Source organism: Raphanus sativus, chromosome 6 (genome assembly GCF_000801105.2).
Source record: "Raphanus sativus cultivar WK10039 chromosome 6, ASM80110v3, whole genome shotgun sequence".
Classification (NCBI taxonomy): Eukaryota; Viridiplantae; Streptophyta; class Magnoliopsida; order Brassicales; family Brassicaceae; genus Raphanus; species Raphanus sativus.
The window spans coordinates 53,213,554-53,234,359 of record NC_079516.1 but is presented as its reverse complement, the minus strand read 5'-3'; the positions used below and the strand labels follow the sequence as shown (position 1 = coordinate 53,234,359).

Genomic DNA, 20,806 nt, shown 5'->3' with positions numbered 1-20,806 from the left:
CTAATTAAAAACTGTTTGTGTTCTCTGTACTCTTTTGTATACTAGTAGTGTACAGAGAGAGATCTTTCGTTATGTATCTTATTTTCCTCTCCTTGGTATTATTATCTTTTACGTTTACGTGTGTCACTGAGTCTAGTGTAACTTTACTTTCGGTTCACGTATGTGGTTTTACTTGGTTTCTAAATACTCGTTCGTTACACTGGTTATTAAAATATAAAAGAGCCAGTTTATTTGGGCCATATGAGCTTATAAAGCCCATTAGTATACAAGTTAACATGACAAGGAAAGAATGAAAAATACATTCGTCCTTGTATCAGTTTCAAATTATACAATATAACAAAATTGCAACATCTCAAGAAAGAACAACAACAAAAATAACAAAGAGAAAACTGTAATATTCAGATATAATTATTTAAAACAATATTCTGCTGCCAAGAATGATCCCTTTTGCCGTATGGGAATATAAATATGCAGCTTGTGCGTACGTTCATCTCCTCAAGCTATGGAGAATGTACTCAGCGTATAGGTCCCTGTGTATATTACATTAATTCATTTCTACAATCATTCATTCATTTGATAAAAGTTTGCGAAGCTTACATGGAGTACTGGATTGCTTCATGTGCCTTTTCCGATGGCAAGAAATCGTTGACAGCCACCTCCTTGTGCTCGTTCTTCTTGTCTAAAACCATAACACAATACATGAAAACTTTAGTTATTCTTTTTTCTTCTTACAATTTGATCAAACTAAATAAAGAAAAAGGATGTTACAGTCTTCAAAGAAACGACGAATCTCTGAGAGACGGTGAGGAGCGAGTTGTTTGATGTCAGTGAAATGTCTGTACTCAGGATCATCAGCACACACCGCTATAATCTTGTCGTCCATCTCTCCCTGTAATAATATTACTAATTTAGTGAAGAAGTTTCTAAAATAAGAAATAAATCTTGTTAAATAAAAATGTGTGCATCTTTTGATTGAAGAGGAGGGAACCTGATCAATCATGGGCATTAATCCAATGGCTCTAGCGCGGAGAAAACATCCTGGAAGCACTGGTTCCTACGTACACAAAGTTTAAACAGGTTAAAAACTATATGAGGTAAATGAATGATACATTAATTAATTTCTCTGGTGATTTTTTTATTGTGTACCTGCATGAGGACAAGAACATCGAGAGGATCATTGTCTTCACACAATGTCCTTGGGATGAATCCATAGTTGTGAGGATAAACAACCGATGAGTACAAGATCCGGTCAACCTGAGATTGAATTGGATGTCATCAATCATAATTCTTGGTAGGCATGCAGTTATTAACCGAACCAAACCTGCCAAACTGAACCGAAGTGTTTGGTTTTGTTCGGCTCAGTTTGGTTAGTTAACGGAACAAACCAAAAACCGAAATGAAATGTTTGGTTTTTTGGTTCAGTTCGGCAAGTTTTCGACTAGACCAAACCGAACCAACCTAATTTTGAACTAACAGACCGGAAAACCGAACTAACCGAACCGCATGTCTAATTCTTGGTTAGAAAAGAAGATCAGAATCAAGGGATCATTTCATTTCACTTACCTTGATAAGACCGGTCTTTTTGTCAAGTTCATACTTCACTTTGCTTCCCTTTGTGATCTCAACCACCTGACCGGAGAGACTCTTGTTAAAAGACTTAATATAGAAACGCAATAAAAGGTTTTTATTAGGTGTAAGAGACATACCACATTGAAGACCAATGGAGCTTCAGGACCTGCAAGGAAACTCACAACTTGTGTTGAGAATTAATGTCGAATAATAATCAGATATGACTAATTAACGGTTGTTTGAAAAGATACCGATCTCAAGGTCGTGCCATGGATGTGCAGCTACAGATCTCTTGGACAGAGTTGAGAGAATCCTCTCGTTGAGTTTTGGAGCAGGACGAGGAGACCCGTTTGATTCCATCGTTTCTTCATATGTTTCTTCACTCATCTGTTGATGATCATATGTTATAGAACACGATTTTCCAAAACCATTGAACTTAACGTTGAGATCTAATAAATCAAGAAACAATAGTATATACGTTACCTTTGGATCTTTACAAGGGACCAATAAAACAAATGTAACTTCTGCGAAAAACAAAGCTCGCGTTTAAACATATATATACACGAGAAAACAGAGGTTAATAATAGCATATAAGGACTTGGTCAACATCAAAATATTGAGATACCAGAGATATTCTTTCTCTGCCTTTCGATTCCTTTGCTCTTTGCTCCTCACGTTGTTTTAGTCGTGATTCGTGACAACCAATCACAGTCACGTTTTTTTCTTTCCAAGTGCACGATCTCGTAATTATTTATAAAAAATAAAACGTTTCTTTACTCTCACGCAAAGCGTTTTCGACCTACATATATGTTCAAAACCATCAAAAAAAAACTTAACTTCCTCTGTTTTTAAAGTCACTATTCACCAATATACTTAACTTCTCTGCCAAGTGTCATAGGGTTTTTGAAGGAGAAATTAAACAGTTTATGATTTGTTTGATAATACAGAACTACAGAGTCAAACGTTACAGGAACACTATGGACATGGGGAAGTGTGTGTGTGGACAAAATACAAAAGCCCTCAAAGACAAGATGAAAATGTATCAGTTTGAATTTGAAACAAGAGAACAAAGCACACAAGAGAGTTACAACTTTTTTTTCATGTTGAAGTTTGTGTTTCCAACCGTATCCGCTTGGGATCTTTCTGTTCAACATGGATGGTGATAGGGTTGGTGTTGATGACTCTACTACTCTCTTTGGCTTCCATTGAGCATCTTTTGTAAGGTTTGAAACCTGTTCTTCCTCTGCTTAGCTTTGAAGCACCCAAAAACGCTATGTTTCTGTTCTCTTCTTCATCATCAGCTGGAGTTAGTTCAGCTGTTGAGTTAAGATCAAGCTCCATTGGATATCTTTGTTGTTGGCCATCCTCTCTGTTTTCTCTCTGATATGAGAAACTCTGTGGCAATACTTCTCTTGCAAAGAGAGCTCGAAAAGCGATTCGACCCTGAAAAATACATATATTAACAGATTAGACTGAGAAAAAGGATTTGAGGAAAGTAAGTTAAATCAGTTTAGTTAAAGGTACCTCATCTGATACAGACTTCCATGGATCAGCTAAGTTAGAGCTGACTCTACCGCGACGTGCATTGGACTCTGACGTTTGTGGATTGTTAGTAGTGTCTGCATTCACTTCTTTCACTTCATCATTGGTGGTGCCATCATTCTCTTGCCTCTCCAAAGCATCTGCCTCAACATCATCACTACTCGAGGGAGTGTTTGAGCCACACGAAGACCTGTCAACTTGTTTTCTATCTCTCGCTCCATCTGATCCTTTCGCATCAGTCTCAGTTGCTGCTGCTGCTGCACAAGGATGATGATTCTCATGACAATCTGGTTTACTCCCCCCATTTTTAGTCTCCTCTGATTCCAATGAAGATCTAGCCTTTGACGCCTCGGAGTGCTCTTGATCCATTGTCTTTGTGACGTTTACTTCACCGGAAGAAGGTCCATAAGTAGTAGCTGGAGGGTGACAGGTCAAACCACCTGAACTAAAAGGAGGAGCACAGAGAGGTAGCAGTCCATTGGCAGCCCACCAAGCACTTGCAGCTGCAACAGTGGCTGCAGCCATGGCAGCCAGATTCCCTTGTGTGCCACCACCACCACCACCACCACCAGTACTAGGAGGCCAAAACGTTGAGGCGAAAGTTGCAGCTGTATATAGAGCTGGTGTCTGTAAAAGGCTTGACATAATATGGTCAGGAAACGACTGATGATGATCATTGCCTGCAACAGTGTGGGGATGATGATGATGACTAGTCTCGTCTGGCTCAGAAGGAGCATGTGACAGAGAGGTTGTTATGGAGCTCCCAAGTGGAAGTAGCATAGGGATATGGCTTGGATAAGTCTGAGGTGGTCCTCCTGCTTCTATATTTTCACTGTAATTGGCTGAGTTTGACTCCTTGTTGTTATTCCCCTGTTCCTTCCCTCACATATAGTTTCATGAAAAGTACTAATACTCTTTAAACCTCAAGTAGCTATGTAAGATTGTTTTTTTTTTTTACCTCTTCTCGTGAAGGTAAGAACTCCCTGAAAGTGCTCGCTTTTGATGTCTTTATGGAAGATGCAGCAGAGAGGTGTTGATGAGTGAGACAATCTGAACAGTTGTCTTCCTGCGGATATTCATTTTCCATCTAAAAGAATAAAAAAACAAAAGCACACCAATCTGTATTAAATACTACAAACAAGATGCCAATGTTGATTGAGCATGAAGTTTTCACCTGAGGAAGCGAAACATTTGCTGATCCAGGGGAGTCTTTACCATCATTGAGACCAGGTTTTGAGATGGGGAGAGATGCAGATCCGGTCTTTCGAGGATAAGGATTGTTAGGTTTACGTTTAGGGCGTGGAGGAGGGATAGCTATGTCTAGTGCTTGAGCCACTGGTACACCTTTAGCTTCAGCCTCTTTCTCTACCTGGAGTTGATCAAGAGAATATATGGTCTTGTTACCCTCTAGACAAAACCCAAACAAACATATATACATATACCACATGTGTGGGATTCACAACATATAGGGCAAACAAAACGATTTAGACTCTCTAAATCTACTGCTCTGTTACCTTTCATCTCTCATTATTTTTTTCCTCGCCAAATCAAATAAGACTTATTATTTCTCATAACTAGTACGCAACCTATCTCTTTGACAAAAAGCAAGAAAAGCAGAACAGAAGAGAATTACCTTGGAGAAAAATTTCTGAGCATGGCTTCTAATCTGCACAGCAGTTTTCGTTGCCACGTGTTCTGTCCAAAAGAAGCAAAATCAGTTTGAAGAAACAACAAAACAAAACTTCTACGAGACAAGAACATTTAAAAAAAAAAGCAACCTTCGATCTTCTGCCAGGCTCTACCATAAAGCCTCAAGGCATCAAGGAATCGGTTATGTTCTTCCTCAGTCCATCGTTCCCGTTGCTTTGTTATCGTATATGGCTTCCTCGTCTAATATTCATTTCATTTCATTACAACACCACACAATAAGAACCCAAAAAGAAAAAAAACTCATACAAAACAAAAGTTTCCATATTTGGTCTTTTCTAACCTTAACAAAACGTTCGCCTACTAAAAATTTAAATTAAAGTTACCTTAACAAGCAGATCTTCTCCAGACGAATTAGTCTCCATCACTATTCCTTAGAAGCTAATACAGACACAGCTTCGGATCTTATTCGACTTCAGTAGTACACAAATCTGACAAACGAATTGATTTAGAAACTAGAAGCGCTTGAAAGACAAAAATAAAAACAATCTTGAAAGTACCTCAGCGAGATTGATGAGAACACTTGAAAAGAACTAGCAGAGATCGGAGACTCGAAGAAACAAGCTCAGCCTGGAGTAGCTGAAGATCCCATAGTTATCTGAAAATTTTGCTTTCCTGATTACTCTTGAGAAGAAAACAGTAAGAAGGAGAAGAAGGAAGCCAAGACTCTCTCTGCTGCCCCTTTTGATCAGAAGAAGCTGTGGGGGGGAGGGGAGATTGGAGAAATCTCAGCCACTATAATTGATTTTTCAGATTTTTTATAATCTCAGATTTACTGGAGGCTACAAAAGAAACTACCACATGTCAACATATTAGTGGCTGATGCCTTGATACAGCTTTTTATGAGTTTCCAATCTCGTCCATCTTATGCCCAACTTGTTCACAACTATCTCCGCTTGTAGGCCACGAGTTCAGGGCTGTCGGAAAGGTTAAAAAGGTCAAAGCGCTATAATATCTTGATATTGTGGGACCTGCAGATACCATATCTCTCTCCCACAAGTTTCTCGACACGTGTAGACTAGAATCATCTGTGGACCCCCTTGGTTGGGTATCTAGAGAGTCGGACATAACTTCTCGATACGCGCATTGGTTGCTTCACGGGCTATATACTTAAATGGGCCGGACGCTTTGATGGACTTAGTTAATATTTTTATCCCTTTTATTAGAGATAAATGTTCTTAAGTTGTTTCAAAAAATACATTATTGTGTTATCTATACAAATTTTTTTTTTTTAAATTAGAGAGTAATGATAAAATTGTACTTCGAAAATAGTTATTACAATATTATTGGTTCAAAATTACAGAAAACAGTTAATTCCAAAATAATCTATATATATAAAGTTGACAATTCTGGCACTTTAAGCCATCCACGTTTCTTTTTAGAGTAGGGGGAATGATGACACGTGTCGACTTGCTATGCTATCTGTGATTTTCACGCGTTTCCGTTTCTTTGCGCGAGTGACAACAAAATATTCTTTTCAGTGGGCCTCTTCGCTCGACTACAATCATTCTGATAAACTATAACCAACAATTAAGTATGGCTTCAGACGAGTGATTATTTGGGCTTCTTCTATTATTAAATAAAGCCCACAAGTATCAGCTTTCTCTTCAATAATCGATCAAAAGAGAACTCTGTTCAGAGCCGCCGTCAAAGTACACCTCTTCTTTATACAACCGCCTATGACGATCCGTAAACATGTGACAGCTAACGTCTGCTTATTGTCGATTGGAGTTCTTCTTAGGTTTCAAAAACTGGCACCATTACGGAAGTCGAGTGCATTTAATCATCATCTTTAACGCTTTAATTAATTCCATCTCCCCACTCTTCATACGATCTCTCATACAGTCCATTCTCTTTTGTCTTCCATTGTGTGAATCTGCAGCTATAAATATGTGAGTTTGTTTACTTGAAATTCATCAGCTCATTCCTCTCAATCATTATCACCCACACCTAGAATTTTTTCTGTTTGGTAGAAGATTTTTTTAGCCTTCAGTTTTTGACATTTTACAGGCCACTTTTATTTGGTTGAATGTGCTTTCAGTTAGTAACCTATTTGGATACACTTGGTGAGGAGGGAAGCAAATCCAGAGGTAACATGTGCTGGAAAGAGAACCGAGAAGTCTACGGTATCAGTAAAATGTATATGCTTAATCTTCAACCATATTGTGTTCATCATGTAAGCATAATCACTCAAATCTCTTTTGATTGATCAGTAAAGGCATTTAGTAACCTATGAATCTAAAGTTATGATTTTTTGACACAGGAGAGTTGTGTAGATTTGAAAACTTGGAAAACTCTTTTTGTGACATTTTAAATGATATTGGGTTGACTTTTGTATGGTAGAAGAGTTGTAGAGTCATGAAGCTTATATCACTTTTCAGGAACGTTCATACTTGCAAACGCCAACCTAAAAAGTAAACTGATATGTGCAAAGGTGTTCAATAATTGATATGAAAAAGCCATCATGATTTTAATTAGTTAATTATATATGAGATATCTAAAAGGTAATTTGTCATTTTTATATAGTAAAGTATGATTTTAATTAGTTAATTATAAATGAGAAATCTAAAAGGTAATTTGTCATTTTTATATAGTAAAGTATAATTTTATTCTACACAGTCGTAACTGCAATCTCACAGATTGATATCAGGAAAATATTCTTGGACAATCTAGAGTGGAAACAAATTAAGAAAAAAAAAAGATAAATGAGGAAGTGAGGAAATGAGGAAATGCATTAAAATTACCCGGAGTAAAAGTTATCATGCTTATGTGATACTTGACATTGACAACTTTATAGCCTATGAAAAAAATTCTACATGTCACCGTGACAACCTATAAAACATATGTATCTTATGTTACTACTATAAGTCACAACCTGTAAAAGTGTATTCATGGTGTAAATAGCACAGTGAGGTTATCGTACCAAATAAAATGTCAGTAACCAGACCTTACGTACTCAATGAATAAAAATATATGAAGTCTTCCAAAGTATATGATTGTATACTATGAACGACATATACAATATAAAACAAATACAAAAAAAAAATACAGATGAAAGAAAAAAAACATATTGAATATATAAATATTTATATATCTAAGATAAGATCCTAATGCAGATACAAGGAAGATATGATCAAACTAATACGAAGATAATGATGTGCTTTCACTTGACTAAAACTAACAACGAGAAAGATAACAGTTAAATTAGTACAAACGTAAGAAAACATGTTTGATAAGAAATACAGGCATAAACATATAAACAATCTCAAAAATAAATCTCAAAAGAAAACATATCAAAATTATTTAATTAAAATGTCAAAATTAAATAAATAAATATAAAGCTGACAAAATATACGAACCCGGCGAATACCACTAGTATATTTATATTTTCTATGTAGGTGAATTTTTTAAAATATAAATCATTTTAAACTAAAGAGAATTTGATTAGTCTATGGGGCTGTCCATCTCATAGACAGTTTGAAGGGCAAAAGTATGAAACCTCTGTAAAAATGTACCAAACATCTCATATATATATAGTCTGAGGAATTTACAACATCGACACAGATGGATGTATGGATGATATATTTTTGAGCTAAAAAGACACCTGAGACAAAGAGGATGTATAATTTATTTAGTTACGAGAAGGGAGATTGAATGAAGGATGTGGGATGTGTTAGATTCATTCAATTTATGAATTGCCCACCCTAAAAGGCTTCTTCTTCATCATCATCTGGTTCAGTTGCTCCCTATTATGTCTCTGTATGTGTCCTTCACTTTCTGAAACAGAGTCTCCCTGAAACATTACCATAGATTCCATGAGTTTTATTTTAACAAAAACTAAAACAAACAGAGGTTACATAAAGGAGTTTGTCTGACCTGTCTGGCTTGAATATCAGGTTCTTGTAAGCAAACCACTGTGTTAAAAAACAAACACACACATTAAGGTCCATCACATAAAAAGAATAAATTCTTAAAATTTAAGAATCACTCATGAGAAGTAGCAACTAAAATCAATTAATAAAATCAGATGTCAATGTTGAAAACACAAACTTGCATACTCCAATGAATCAGAGGACTAGACCTAAACCCAATAGTAAATGATTACAAATTGACTCTAAATCTTTAAAAAAGGTTCGCTAACTCTGATACTGATTCAAAAATTGTATAAAAAAAGAAAAAGATGAAACAAGTAGAAACTCACCCCAGTGTAACCAATGCCAACAACTTCAAGAACACCAGGAACCAATGGAAGCCTGTCGATAGCCTGTTTCACCACACAATATTCAAAATTTGGAACCAAATAAAAAAGGAACTGAAACACTAAAGAGTTTTGAAGATGTAATGATGATTCTCTCCTCACCGAGATGACACCAGCAGTTCCCCAAAGAGCCACAAAACCAGAAACTGCGAGAGAACTAACTGCATACTTATCCTCCACTTTTTCCCACTTCAACAACAACAAAAAAAAGAAAAAAAAACAATCCAATTCAAGTTCACAAACCAGAATAAATTAATGGTTTATTGTAAAAGAAAGAGTCATTACAGCTTCTTGAACGGTCTTGACGATATCCGGTAACTCTGTACTCGCAGCTTCGGTATTGGCGGCAGGAGCTTCGACTTGGGTAGTGGCAACAACTTCAACATCGGCAGCTCGTGTCAAAACGTTCCTCACTATCTTCCGACCTTTGCAGGAAAAAAACAAAACCCATTTCGAAAGTTTACATTTAAAAAAACTCTAAAACAAATCAGATTTAATCTCGAGTGGAGAACCGACAGTAAGCAGTGGCTTTGGCGGCGCGGGTCTGAGACTGAAGCGGCTGAGGAGGAAGTGTCGGAAGGGAAATACACGAAGGAGAAGATGCTTGTCGAGAAGGAAGAGGAGGAGCTCTTGAGTCGATGATTGTCGAGGAAGAAGAGACTGAAAGTGAAGCCATGGCTTGAATCGCAGCAACAATGTTGTTGATCAGAAGTAATTAGTATTGTATTAGTGGAGAAGAAGTGTTTTGAGAGATTTTTTTTTGTGTGCAGGTTGCTTGTGGAGATGGTTTCTCTGTGAGTAGTCGGGAACGATTCCACCACTCGTTTTGGGTTTCTCGATCAGGATAGTGCTCACGTGGCGGACGTATAGGTGAAATTGGTGTTTATGTTGGATAGGAATAGGATTTGGTTATTTTCAAATTGGGCCAAAAGTTTAGATCGTTTTCTTTTGGAGGGATAAAGAAAATAATTATACAAAATCATCACTTGATTGGATTGTACAAACCCAGTAAGTTATTTTCTTCAAACCAATGTGAGTATACAATCTTAATTTGTTGTTTTATAACTATAAAACCACTAAGCCAAATATATAACATTAATTGTGTCATCATTATCAGCGAAGTGTTAGCTTATTAGCTTATTCCATTATTTCAACATACATGAATATGTAATGGTTTTTCCGTATTTTCTTTCTTATATGCAATGATATTGTGACAAAAGAGTTTGATGTTGTGGAAGAAGCTGCATATGAGAGTTTGATGTTGTGATAGTTAATTTAGTCTTAATTTTGTTATGTGTAGCCTATGAAACTAAGATATAATTTTTTTTTACAAAGAATATGTTTTCCAAATAATAACTAAATTCAAATGGTTCAGATTTCTCATTATTGAAAATGTACATATCGATTTAAAAAATTTAGTCATTCGAAAAATTAGTGTATTATTATTATTATTCATGGGAAATGCTAGATGCTGTTTTATATTTTTGTACAACCTTAGTGGCGATTGAAGGAGAAATTTGGTTATTTGTACACAGCTTGTTTCTGAATGTCAAGAAATTTGGTTTAAATTTAGGCTAAGTTACAAGTTGGAAATGTATGATATGACTAGAAACATCATGAAACGGGCCTTGTTTGTATATAACACAAAGACATGTTGGCTTTTCAATCTTTGGACCGATCAGTTACTTGAACATTCACAACCCAATGCCGTATGATGTTTTTGTCAAAAGGAAAGTCAAACCCCAAAAAAAGAGGCAAAAGCAAAACAAGAAGACAATGAATCATGAATACGAAGACACGAAGGTCAAAGTTGATATACATCTATCAAATGGGTCCCTAATACTGTAGAGTACCCCCTCTTAAACAAAGTCAAAGTGCCATGCCGAGAAGACTCCAATTACATACCAACAAAAAAACACAAAACGAACTGACTATTATGAAAGAACGTTACTTTTTTGCTTTTTGGGTTTCTTTGTTTTTAATTCAGCAGTCGAATATCTGACGAACCGCCGCCGTTATCTCATCGGTTGACCCCAAAACGCAGTCGTCCTCCATCTGAGAAGTAACAAACAAAACAAAAACAAAAGATTAAATCGTTGTTTCTCATTTGTGTTATAAGATGTTTACCTATTCAGTATAGTACCTTGAGGTTGAAAGAATAAGAGACAGATGCATTGCATGGAGATGTAACGTTGAGATGAAGCACAGTGAGCCTAAGCTTCTCTAGCCAAATGATTGATCTAAGAAGCTGTCCTTGTTTCTTCGGGCATTGTATCTTGAGATTGACGTGACTCTCTATCACCGTGGCATCTATTCTCAGTTTAGTACTACTTTGCTCTTCGTCACACGCACGCAACGAAACGTCTTTGGTATCAGTTTGTTGAGTTATCTTTTGAGCTTCAAGTGATTGCAACTGTTGCTCGAGGATCTTCACGAAGTCTATAGCTCCTCCTACTATAGACGCTTGGTCTCCCTATGAACAAAACTTGTAAGTACCATAATGTTGTTGATAAAAGGTTGAGACTTTGTAAGTAAGTTATATATAATACCCTAAGGATGTAGGAAGATGGGATGAGAGAGCGGAGTGAGTTGAGATAAACGTTCATCTGGCGTCTGCGGTTGCGTTCAACCGTAATGTGCGTCATCCTCTGACTCTCCATCTCTTCCGTGTTCTTTGCTGGTTTGGTTCTCTTTCTCTTTCTCTTCTCTCTGCTCACTGATGATGCTACCGAGTTGTTGTTTCCGCGCTTGCGTTGTGGGTTTAGCTGAATCTCTTCTTGGGTTGAGATCATGGCTTCGTTGATTCTTTCAAGAGATGGGTTCTGATAGTTGTAGTAGTTGGGTGAATGAGACAACTCTGGAACTTCATGTGGGAGATAGTTTCCTAGTCCCCAAGGCGGCTTCTCTAGTGTCTGAAGAGAGAGTAGTGCTAGAAAGTTTGGGTCTTTGAAGGGCAACACCGCAGCAGAAAGGTCTTCACTTTGTTGCATCTTTTGTAAGAATTGATCTTCTTCCTCAAGTTCAAATCTTTGATCCTCTCCTGATCCTTGAACTTCTAAGCTTCTTCTCACAATCACTTTCTGATTCAAAGACTGCAAGGAGAAAAGTAAAAACAGAGGAAAGTGAGTTAAGTGAGAGAGAAAAAGAAAGAAGTGAAAACTTTTAAGAGAGAGTTGCAGTGATAATTGGTTAGTGGGTCAGTGTGGAGAAAACAAAACTAGAATGAAAAATGGAATGTTTCAAAGAGAGGGAAACAGTTGAGAGCAGATTTGTCAAGTGTTTTAGGTATAACAGACATCCACAGCATTGAATGCAAAACCCATTCTGGACTCTCATTTTGGGAAGAAAGAAATTAAATAAAAACGTTCCAAATTTGAGGTAAAGATAAACATTACACTTACACAGAGCTTGTTTTGTCCTTGAATCTTCTCCATAAACAAATCTGAGAAACCTCCCCTATTATCAGTATCACACTCTTGTTTGTATCTCTCTCTTTCTATCTAAAAATAAATGTGAGGAGTTTTTAAAGAAGTAAAAAACAAGAAACTCATGTAAAAGCTAAAGCCGTTAGCTTTATATATAGAACAGTGGTGTTAAATTGCTATGAGGATGTTAAAGAGAAAATGGGAAAACTGAAAGTGAGATATGAGAGAGAAGAAAGGGAAGTAAACAAAGAGGTAAAAACAAAAAGGTAAAAAAAGAGATGCCAATAGATGTTTGTTTTGAGGAGAGTGAAGATGAGTTGGGGAGTCTGAGAAGATGAGAGAGAGAGAGAGAGAGAGAAAGAGAGAGTCTCTGACAGAAGAAAGGTCCCTCAGAACAACATTATTGGCTGTAGCAGTTTTGTCTGGCAGCGAAGACAGACAGTTGTGGGGACTTTGGTTAATACTCAGAAGATGATGACGAAGATGAGAGCTTCCATTTGTTTGTGTCTTTACCTAAAGCTAATGAATAAAAATTGAAACTTCGAGTGTTTGCTCATTCTATCTATTAACGCGTGAATCCTGGCTTCTTATCTGGTAAGCATACAAGTGTTGATGCCTTGTCTTTGAGGGTCTTAACTAGTGTTTGTCACTAAAATATCTTTATACGCTTTCAACAAGTTTATTATATTAAAGTACTACTATGCATAGTTAACTGCAATATCTACACGTTTCCAGATAACTTATAGTAGTTTGTTATGGATCAAATCATCTTCTTTTGAGGACAAACAAGAACGTAGATAGCAGCTCACATGAAGAAACCTTATCCATGTTCTAGTCTCAGTTGTGGCCTCTGTTTACCTCACGTGTTAAGTCTAACACAGACAAAACTAGTCTCTTTTTTTGCTCGACGAGATCCTCAGATCCAAAACACAAGATTATCAATCTGTCTGCATTCTGTAGATCTCGTTCATACTAATAAGAACCAGAACGGTCTAAGCAAGTTAAAAAAGACCCAACCTTTACATATAGAAGCCTTATCAACAACTAGTTAGGTGTTTTGAGATTTCATCTCTCTGCGTGTACTTGCTGATGTAACTTACGAGTTCTTGTTACCGACTCTTAGGACAAACATGGCCCCCACTTGTGACATTTCATTAAAAACTCTAAAAAGTCAATCAGATCCTGCTTCTATCACACATTTCACAAGTCCCCTCCTGTGAACTACTAGGAAGATGATGAATCTAACTAAACGGCAGAAAAGTTGAGTTGACATCTCTTGTTCTAAAGCAAGTTGTGTCCTTTCAACACTTTATAAAGAGACAAAACTAATACCTAAAGCAGAGGAAAAAAAAAAAAGATAGAAACTTTATTGTTATTAATATAGAGAATACTGAATACAAAAAGACTCTTGAGATGTTGTTTGCATTTTTGCATATGCTTTAAGCGTTCGATTTGTATAGTGACATGACTGATATTATACTCTCTCCTGATGTAATCAATGACCTTGTTGAGCACCATATCTGCATCTGCTTCTGGTGTGATGTTGACATGGCAAGCAAGCAGCACTTTCCCCACTGTGATAGCCCAAATGTGAAGCTCATGAACAGCCACCACTTCTTCCATTTCCAGCAAACCCTTTTCCAGCTTCGTAGCGTCAATCTCTCTCGGTGTGCTCTCCATCAACACTTCAAGAATGCTTCTAATCATGTTGATGGTTGTCCCCAAGACAATAACCGAGAAGACAAGAGTGCAGATCAGATCGACTATCTTCCATTCCGGCTTGTACCAAATGATACCTCCTCCAATCATAACACCAACGCTCTGTATGGAGTCACCAAGGACGTGGAGGTAAGCTCCCTGGACGTTGATGTTCCTCTTTCTCTTCTCTGATTTGTCCAGCAACTGCTCAGTAACATCCCCATGGCCATGAGCGTGATGATGCTTGTCCTCACCATGACTCTGATCATGATGGTGGTGGTGATGGGTGGTAACAGTCACCCCACCGTGACTGTGATGGTCATGACCATGGCTGTGTCCATGACCGTGACCATGATCATGTCCGAGCAGAACAGCCATTATGATATTCACCAACAGCCCAAACGCAGCGACAAGGAACATAAGAAACCCATTAACCTCACTGGTCTCAGTAAGAAGCCTGAGGATGGCTTCATAGACAAGAATCCCTGTAAGCAACCAAATGAGCTGGATAGAGACAAGAGCTCCGAGAATCTCAATCCTGAAAAACCCATAAGTCTGCCTCGGAGTGGCTTCCCAGCCAGCAGCCCACAGGGAGATGGCAAAGGCAGCAACATCAGAGAGAAGATGTGCTGCATCGGTCAGTATAGCCAAGCCATTGGCTTTGATCCCACCAAAGACTTCAACGGTCATGAACAAAAGACACAACACAACGGCGATACAGAGCTTCCTCATGGAAGCATTGCGTTCCTCTGCATCACCAGAAGCATTGTTGGGGGCTTGAAGGCTCCATCTGAAAAGTTTTTTTTTAAGAAAGGCCAAGTGAGAATGAGACAATAACAACAGTACTATTAAAACCACAAAATTAGTTACCTTTGTAGTAAGATAGAGGAATCACAATGCGTGAGAAGCTCAATAAGTCGCTCTTTTTCTGTATCAAAAAAAATAAATAGTGAATAATATCAGACTTAACAAAAAAAAAAACTTGGTGGGCAAGGCTATTTCTCTGTATTAATGGAGATGTATTAGGAGGAGAAGATGGAAGATCATTAGTTCTCTCATTTGCTAACTCGTTCTCTTTGTAACACCGTATACACATACAAAAGACTGAAGTTAGTAGAACTAATAGTTTCAGCTTGGGCTTGCATAGCTTTATACTCTTGCCCCTTGGCTGCAAACTGAGTTTGCTTTGTCCCGTGCTAAAAATCACCTAGTTATAATTTAATTTGGAACAGTAAAAATGAAACGTATTTATTAAGCTGTTTTGGTATTAATAAAATCAGGAGGCGGGCAAAGCTATTTTTCGGTATCAATCCCGGCCCATAAAAATAAATAGTGGATATCCTACCAAAATCTTGGTGCGCAAGGCTCTTTTTCTGTATCAAAAAAAATAAATAGTGAATAATATCAGGATTAAAAAAAAAAACTTGGTGGGCAAGGCTATTTCTCTGTATTAATAACGGAGATGTATTAGGAGGAGAAGATGGAAGATCATTAGTTCTCTCAGATCTCTCTTGGCTTTTTGTTTAACAGCAGCAGCGCACTCATGTCTTTGTTTCTCATCAGCCGTAGTCTCCGCCTTGGAGTGAGAAGATCCTCCTCCTCTGTTTCTCTTCTTCTCTCTAACGCCTTCTCAACTAATTCCTTGCGGCAAACCCCTCCTTGTTCCATCATGGGCGTAAGTGCTAATGAACACGGCGGTCTAGGAAGACTCGGAGTTGCCTATGCTAATCATGAACCTCCCGTGACTGAACTGGACAAGATGATACCTTTGGAGTTGGTGTTTAAAGAATATGATGATGAAAAAACCCTAACGATAGGGGCATCTCATGGGTGGGTAGCTACTCTCAAGGAGGATGGAATCCTGCGTCTACAAGATGATTTTAACCCTGTGGCATCGGATGCAAATCCGAAACGTATCCCTCTGCCTCCTCTTGTGACTCTTCCTCATTGCCAAACCAATATCATCACCAACGTGTCAATGTCATCATCTCGTCCAGAGGATGATGAGGACTGTGTCGTGGCTGTCAAGTTCTTAGGGCCTCAGCTCAGCTTTTGCAAACCAGCTGGTGGTCAGAGTAAACCACCGGAGTGGACCAACATTAAGATCGAAAACCCTTGCTTCTTCTCCTCTCGTGTCATGTATTCCGAGAAAGACAACATGTTTCGCATTCCCGGAGCTGGAGGTCACCTCATTGGGTCATGGGACCCTTGCAATCCCAGCGACGACCCCAAGCTGCACAAAGTAGTGTTCCAAAACCTTCCTAAGCATCTTCGCATGGCTACACGTCAGCTTATGGATTCGTGCTTCACGAGCGAGCACTTGGTTGAGTCAAGACCCACCGGTGAGACTTTCTTGGTTAAGCAGTACAAGAAGACAGCCAAGAACGAGGACGGTGTTTCCATACTGAAAACAGAATTTTTATTGGTGCTCAAGCTAGACGAGGAAGGAAACGCTGTCTACACTCAAGACATGGGAGATCTCAACATGTTCCTCTCAATGTCTGAACCTTTCTGTGTCACTGCTTCTTCCTTTCCTGGCCATGGCATGTACGCTAACAAAATTTACATCTATGATTATGATGATATGGGAGTTGTGTGTCTTGATAACATCCCCTTCCAATTCTATAGTGTAAGTGGTCCACATCGTGTCCCTTATCAGATTCCACCTCAAGATATCGAAAACTAGTTTTGTAGCTTTCATTATCTCTGTGAGATTGTTATATGTATTAATTCTCTTTGGAGAAATTTCTCCTATACTACTCTCTGAGACATATATTACTTTTGAACTAATTAAGGAGCCATATATACATATGGTGACTTGAGACTTCCATGTTGGACTCTATTGAGAGAAAGAAAATCAAGAAACTGTTATATGTAGAACTCCTTGTTAGTGTCCAACTACAAACACACTAAACGACATCTAAACTAAATAACTTTATATATAATTGTAGCTTTTAGGTACCACGGGTTACTAAAATTGTTTGCTAATTGATGTACGTCATGGTAAATTCGCATACATGTAATTACTATATGAAATTTTAACAATACATTTGTTTTAAACTTTTTCTAATTTGGTTTATAATTTGCAGGTGCGATTCTCTGTTTTGTTGCTTCCTTAAACTTGCAATAAAGCAACCTAAAGTAATTTATATTTAATTATATACAACAAAAATTCGAAAAAGTTAATGCTATCATTAAAAAAATGAACGTAATAATCTGAGCCTCAACACCACATATATTAGAGAGCCAGCATCTCAAAAACAGAGATTCAAAAAAAAAAAAAAAAAAAAAAAATATATATATATATATATATATATATAAAATACATCATAAATTATAAATCCTCTCTCAGGTTAGATGACAGAAGGAGAGGAATATACTCTGGCGAGAATGTCAGTAGATCCCTTTCATGACCATGAAGAAGAGCAATCACAACAAGAACAGTCAGAGAAGGTTTAGTGAGGAGCAGATCAAATCACTTGAGATGATGTTCGAGTCAGAGACAAAGCTTGAGCCAAGGAAGAAGGTTCAGTTAGCCAGAGAGCTTGGCTTGCATCCTAGGCAAGTGGCTATATGGTTTCAGAACAAGAGGGCTCGTTGGAAATCAAAAGAGGGTTGCAGATGAAGCAAGAGAAAGGTGACAAGCAATAATAATGAAAGTTAAAACACACTATGAAAAGATCACCTGGATAGATAATTCTTTAAGCTATCCCTTAAAATCATATAATGCTGTACGTGAGTTGTTGAATTTTGATTATAGTTTGTCTTGAAGCAAGAGGGAAACTTTAGTTTATTTTAGAACATTTTGGAACGTGGAGTTAGTTTCACAATTATAGCTGCTAAATATTAAATATTTGATATGTGTTTCGCATTGAAAATGATTGAGCCCACTTAGTCAATCCTATTGAACATTGGTTTTAAAAGCAAGAACAGAGGAGTCTCTTAAAAAAAAAAAGCACATGCATGAAACAAGAGAAAGCAAACGAAAGCTGACTAGCGAAGGCATGAAATAGGGACCAAAGCAAATCATATCAGGACGCAGAGCAACTACTGATTCTTCTTCTTATTCTTCTTCCCCTTCTTATTTTTCTCCTCCTCCTCTTTCTTTTTCTTCAGATATTCAGCTTTCTTCCCACGCCAGTAAATTTCATAGTCAGCCATCCTCTTCGCTCTACCAGCGTGTTCCTCAGCTTTTTCTCCAGCTTCAGATGCTAGCCTCTCATACTCTTCAGCACCCGCTGTATCGTTTCTGTCACGTGCCGCTTGTGCCTTGGCACTATATTCCTCCTGCAGCTTCAGCTGATATGCCTTCTCTTTCAACTCATTATTCATGTTAGTTATATTGTAGTCAGAATGGTATTGCTGCAACTTCATGACGAAACCATGGACATCAGAGAAATCCTCAGGTTTGATGTGTGTGGGGATCTCAGGTTTCACTGGTTTGTAAGGAGGTGATGAAGAAAAGGTTCTCTTGCAGATCTTGCTGACAGAGTTGTTGAGCTTTGTGTGGATGCCTCCTTCAAAATGAGCGCTGAGCTTTTGGTGTGAGGTTCCTGTCAACAAAGAGATATATTAGCCTCAAGTGAGTTTAGACAAAGACTTGTTATCGTGTTTACGCAAGACACATGTTAGGATTTGTTATTGTGAAAAACAAGAAACATTAAGGGAACTTACTTTGCTGGTTTGCTTCAAGCCCTCCAATAGCACTCTTGAAGTCTGCAAGATGGTTCCCGACATCATCATCCTCAAACTTCTCGTGGATCATTCGCATAATCTTCTCGTTGCTCGTCTTTTCCCTGTAGCGTCGTAGTTTAAACAAATATAATTGACTGAAAAAAAGGAGAGCAATATTGCTGAATCAATTTAAAGAAACATACGGTTCTGTTATGATGTGAGACTTGACATTCCCCAACTCCAAATGTGTCTCCTCGGACTTGTTTTTAGCTGCAGATTTGAGCTTTTTCTCAAAGTTTTGAAGCGCCACAGGAAACAATGCAACAGCCCTGAGACATGGCAAGAGTAATCACACTAAGGGACACAAGGAAAGAAAATATGAGGATAGAAACGTAAATATATATATGATGTGCCAACAAGAGACCTTCCCATACTACTGTTGTAGTGGCCCAATGCGGGTGAGTCTTCTATTGATCCATCTGAATCTTTCTCATCAGACGACGGATCTGACAGGACTAAATCTTCATCTTCTCTGCCGAAAGAGTAATCTCCTTTCTTCTCCAAGAACTCCTGAAAGAAAATAAGGAAACACATGTAAAATCAAACATGCATAAAGTGAAATAAAGCCCAGGTTGAGTTCAGGAATGTTACCGGCAATCTCTTATCTGAGGCTTGGCCTTTTACCCCTTGGGAGGTTATCTTAGTACCGAAGAAGCTGAATATTGTTGCTTCAGTCTCATCAAAAGCGGGACTAATATTCCTAGGATACAAAGGAGATGCTTCAGGAGAACGTTGAGAACTTTCCCATCCGAACGTTGAGAACTTTTCCTTGAGAACTTCACTCGTCCTTTTCTGTTCATCGCCAAATCAATCAGGGGGGGTAAGTATACCAGAGAGAGAGAGAGAGAGAGAGAGAGAGAGAGAGTTAACCTGCAGCCTCAAAGACGACCACCAACCAGTTCCGGTACGGTTGAGAAATCGCATCATCTCTGCTCTCGGTGAGGATGAGTTCAGGAAGGTTACCGGCAATCTCTTATCTGAGGCTTGGCCTTTTATCCCTTGGGAGGTTATCTTAGTACCGAAGAAGCTGAATATTGAACGTTGAGATTACACCCCTTTTTGACAAGTTTTTTTTTTCTTTTGGTTTGTGTCTAAATCCAAAACTATATAATATAATTTATAAGGCTACAATCATTTGATCTCCAAGCAAACATGATCATTGTTTCCTCGGATCAAATGATAAATAAATAATAAAACTTTCTTTTCACTCCTTCTTTTAGTACTAATTAATACTACTAAACATTAGTTATCCAATTACTAATCCTTGTTATAGTACTAATTAAGTACTACTAAACATTAGTTATCCAATTATTAATCATAGTGGGGACCACTGAGAGAGAGAGTGTGTAGGCCGAGAGAGGAAACCATAAAGCAATTTTTGTTATTTTCTGTCCCCGACATAAGGGACCCACGTAAATAATCTTTGGGATTCGAATTTTTGTTTAAACAATGCAAAATGCATTTAGAGTGTGACAACACCCGTTGTGGTTTTATCCTCACGTGACAAGATCCGTTTTTATTTTCTTTATAGGGTCGTACACAACGCGCACACTAAACGGCGCGTGCCAGTCGTCAATTTTGGATTTAAAATCAGAATCTTTTTTACATAGTATTAAACTCCTATCTTTCTCTTGGCATCTCCACTTTGCCGAGATACGCGTCTTCTAGCCCTTGTCACCCCGCCGTCTGAAACTTTCCTTTTTTGGCTTACGGCTTGTGACAAGTAAGAAAGAGGCGTGACCATTTTTTTAAGAAAAAAAACAATGCGAAAAGAAGACAATAGTACGTTGCTTACCTATCAGAGCATTAAGTTTAATGAGACAAAACGTCTAGTTTCTCTATCTCAAAAATATCACACGTTTTCTGCTACTGG

At 37.9% G+C, this 20,806-nt stretch overlaps 7 protein-coding genes and 1 long non-coding RNA gene across 9 annotated transcripts; 2 read left to right on the top strand and 6 right to left on the bottom strand.

Annotated features, from left to right (window-relative positions):
- Nucleotides 1–200: 200 nt before the first annotated feature.
- Nucleotides 201–2,091, bottom strand: LOC108809874 (soluble inorganic pyrophosphatase 3). The gene is made up of 9 exons (XM_018582009.2): nt 2,053–2,091; nt 1,821–1,956; nt 1,707–1,735; nt 1,564–1,629; nt 1,147–1,254; nt 989–1,054; nt 769–889; nt 598–679; nt 201–530 (listed from the first exon to the last, which is right to left on the bottom strand). Exons 2-9 carry the CDS (start codon nt 1,954–1,956, stop codon nt 488–490), a joined length of 651 nt encoding a protein of 216 aa, XP_018437511.1. The 5' UTR covers nt 2,053–2,091; the 3' UTR covers nt 201–487.
- A 387-nt stretch (nt 2,092–2,478) lies between these two features.
- LOC108813185 (protein CCA1) lies at nt 2,479–5,522 on the bottom strand. Of its 2 annotated transcripts, none has more exons than XM_018585663.2 (8): nt 5,319–5,522; nt 5,145–5,249; nt 4,890–5,001; nt 4,745–4,806; nt 4,286–4,480; nt 4,070–4,198; nt 3,094–3,987; nt 2,479–3,012 (listed from the first exon to the last, which is right to left on the bottom strand). In XM_018585663.2, the coding sequence occupies exons 2-8, from the start codon at nt 5,181–5,183 to the stop codon at nt 2,668–2,670; spliced, it is 1,776 nt and encodes a 591-aa protein (XP_018441165.1). In that variant the 5' UTR covers nt 5,184–5,249; nt 5,319–5,522; the 3' UTR covers nt 2,479–2,667. The 2 variants fall into 2 exon arrangements, with proteins under 2 accessions (XP_018441165.1, XP_018441166.1); XM_018585664.2 differs by having other exon boundaries at nt 3,094–3,981.
- A 780-nt stretch (nt 5,523–6,302) lies between these two features.
- LOC108810770 (uncharacterized) lies at nt 6,303–7,163 on the top strand. The gene is made up of 2 exons (XR_001943177.2): nt 6,303–6,710; nt 6,860–7,163. It is a non-coding gene; the product is annotated as an uncharacterized LOC108810770 (long non-coding RNA).
- A 1,165-nt stretch (nt 7,164–8,328) lies between these two features.
- LOC108806556 (protein CURVATURE THYLAKOID 1B, chloroplastic) lies at nt 8,329–9,931 on the bottom strand. Its single transcript, XM_018578699.2, has 6 exons — nt 9,593–9,931; nt 9,362–9,501; nt 9,179–9,265; nt 9,020–9,082; nt 8,695–8,732; nt 8,329–8,611 (listed from the first exon to the last, which is right to left on the bottom strand). The coding sequence occupies exons 1-6, from the start codon at nt 9,750–9,752 to the stop codon at nt 8,554–8,556; spliced, it is 546 nt and encodes a 181-aa protein (XP_018434201.2). The 5' UTR covers nt 9,753–9,931; the 3' UTR covers nt 8,329–8,553.
- A 915-nt stretch (nt 9,932–10,846) lies between these two features.
- On the bottom strand, nt 10,847–13,050 carry LOC108811465 (transcription factor bHLH70). The gene is made up of 4 exons (XM_018583512.2): nt 12,478–13,050; nt 11,626–12,168; nt 11,220–11,549; nt 10,847–11,131 (listed from the first exon to the last, which is right to left on the bottom strand). Exons 1-4 carry the CDS (start codon nt 12,508–12,510, stop codon nt 11,060–11,062), a joined length of 978 nt encoding a protein of 325 aa, XP_018439014.2. The 5' UTR covers nt 12,511–13,050; the 3' UTR covers nt 10,847–11,059.
- Nucleotides 13,051–13,664: 614 nt separating this feature from the next.
- LOC130496251 (metal tolerance protein 1-like) lies at nt 13,665–15,116 on the bottom strand. Its single transcript, XM_056988183.1, has one exon. The coding sequence runs from the start codon at nt 14,929–14,931 to the stop codon at nt 13,834–13,836; it is 1,098 nt and encodes a 365-aa protein (XP_056844163.1). The 5' UTR covers nt 14,932–15,116; the 3' UTR covers nt 13,665–13,833.
- A 516-nt stretch (nt 15,117–15,632) lies between these two features.
- Nucleotides 15,633–16,980, top strand: LOC108812716 (uncharacterized). Its single transcript, XM_018585052.2, has one exon. The coding sequence runs from the start codon at nt 15,743–15,745 to the stop codon at nt 16,883–16,885; it is 1,143 nt and encodes a 380-aa protein (XP_018440554.1). The 5' UTR covers nt 15,633–15,742; the 3' UTR covers nt 16,886–16,980.
- A 1,090-nt stretch (nt 16,981–18,070) lies between these two features.
- Nucleotides 18,071–20,005, bottom strand: LOC108812715 (meiosis-specific protein ASY3-like). Its single transcript, XM_018585051.2, has 6 exons — nt 19,804–20,005; nt 19,525–19,725; nt 19,298–19,443; nt 19,077–19,202; nt 18,874–18,995; nt 18,071–18,752 (listed from the first exon to the last, which is right to left on the bottom strand). The coding sequence occupies exons 1-6, from the start codon at nt 19,858–19,860 to the stop codon at nt 18,247–18,249; spliced, it is 1,158 nt and encodes a 385-aa protein (XP_018440553.1). The 5' UTR covers nt 19,861–20,005; the 3' UTR covers nt 18,071–18,246.
- Between the last annotated feature and the right edge of the window lie 801 nt (nt 20,006–20,806).

What these genes read in the sequence shown, in the direction of transcription:
- LOC108812715 (XM_018585051.2), bottom strand. Translation starts at nt 19,860, where the DNA reads ATGATGCGATTTCTCAACCGTACCGGAACTGGTTGGTGGTCGTCTTTG. An exon ending in CCTCAGATAAGAGATTGCCG is followed by an intron (nt 19,444 to 19,524) that starts GTAACATTCCTG and finishes ATTTTCTTTCAG; the next exon opens with GAGTTCTTGGAGAAGAAAGG. An exon ending in GCTTGAAGCAAACCAGCAAA is followed by an intron (nt 18,753 to 18,873) that starts GTAAGTTCCCTT and finishes CTTTGTTGACAG; the next exon opens with GAACCTCACACCAAAAGCTC.
- LOC108812716 (XM_018585052.2), top strand. Translation starts at nt 15,743, where the DNA reads ATGTCTTTGTTTCTCATCAGCCGTAGTCTCCGCCTTGGAGTGAGAAGA.
- LOC108809874 (XM_018582009.2), bottom strand. Translation starts at nt 1,956, where the DNA reads ATGAGTGAAGAAACATATGAAGAAACGATGGAATCAAACGGGTCTCCT. An exon ending in CTCCATTGGTCTTCAATGTG is followed by an intron (nt 1,630 to 1,706) that starts GTATGTCTCTTA and finishes CTCTCCGGTCAG; the next exon opens with GTGGTTGAGATCACAAAGGG. An exon ending in TAATGCCCATGATTGATCAG is followed by an intron (nt 890 to 988) that starts GTTCCCTCCTCT and finishes ATATTATTACAG; the next exon opens with GGAGAGATGGACGACAAGAT.
- LOC108806556 (XM_018578699.2), bottom strand. Translation starts at nt 9,752, where the DNA reads ATGGCTTCACTTTCAGTCTCTTCTTCCTCGACAATCATCGACTCAAGA. An exon ending in GAACTGCTGGTGTCATCTCG is followed by an intron (nt 9,083 to 9,178) that starts GTGAGGAGAGAA and finishes GTGGTGAAACAG; the next exon opens with GCTATCGACAGGCTTCCATT. An exon ending in TTGGCATTGGTTACACTGGG is followed by an intron (nt 8,733 to 9,019) that starts GTGAGTTTCTAC and finishes TTTTTAACACAG; the next exon opens with TGGTTTGCTTACAAGAACCT.
- LOC108811465 (XM_018583512.2), bottom strand. Translation starts at nt 12,510, where the DNA reads ATGGAGAAGATTCAAGGACAAAACAAGCTCTGT. An exon ending in AAGGACAAAACAAGCTCTGT is followed by an intron (nt 12,169 to 12,477) that starts GTAAGTGTAATG and finishes TTCTCCTTGCAG; the next exon opens with TCTTTGAATCAGAAAGTGAT. An exon ending in CTTATTCTTTCAACCTCAAG is followed by an intron (nt 11,132 to 11,219) that starts GTACTATACTGA and finishes GTTACTTCTCAG; the next exon opens with ATGGAGGACGACTGCGTTTT.
- LOC130496251 (XM_056988183.1), bottom strand. Translation starts at nt 14,931, where the DNA reads ATGAGGAAGCTCTGTATCGCCGTTGTGTTGTGTCTTTTGTTCATGACC.
- LOC108813185 (XM_018585663.2), bottom strand. Translation starts at nt 5,183, where the DNA reads ATGGAGACTAATTCGTCTGGAGAAGATCTGCTTGTTAAG. An exon ending in GAGAAGATCTGCTTGTTAAG is followed by an intron (nt 5,002 to 5,144) that starts GTAACTTTAATT and finishes AATGAATATTAG; the next exon opens with ACGAGGAAGCCATATACGAT. An exon ending in CAAATGTTTCGCTTCCTCAG is followed by an intron (nt 4,199 to 4,285) that starts GTGAAAACTTCA and finishes TTATTCTTTTAG; the next exon opens with ATGGAAAATGAATATCCGCA.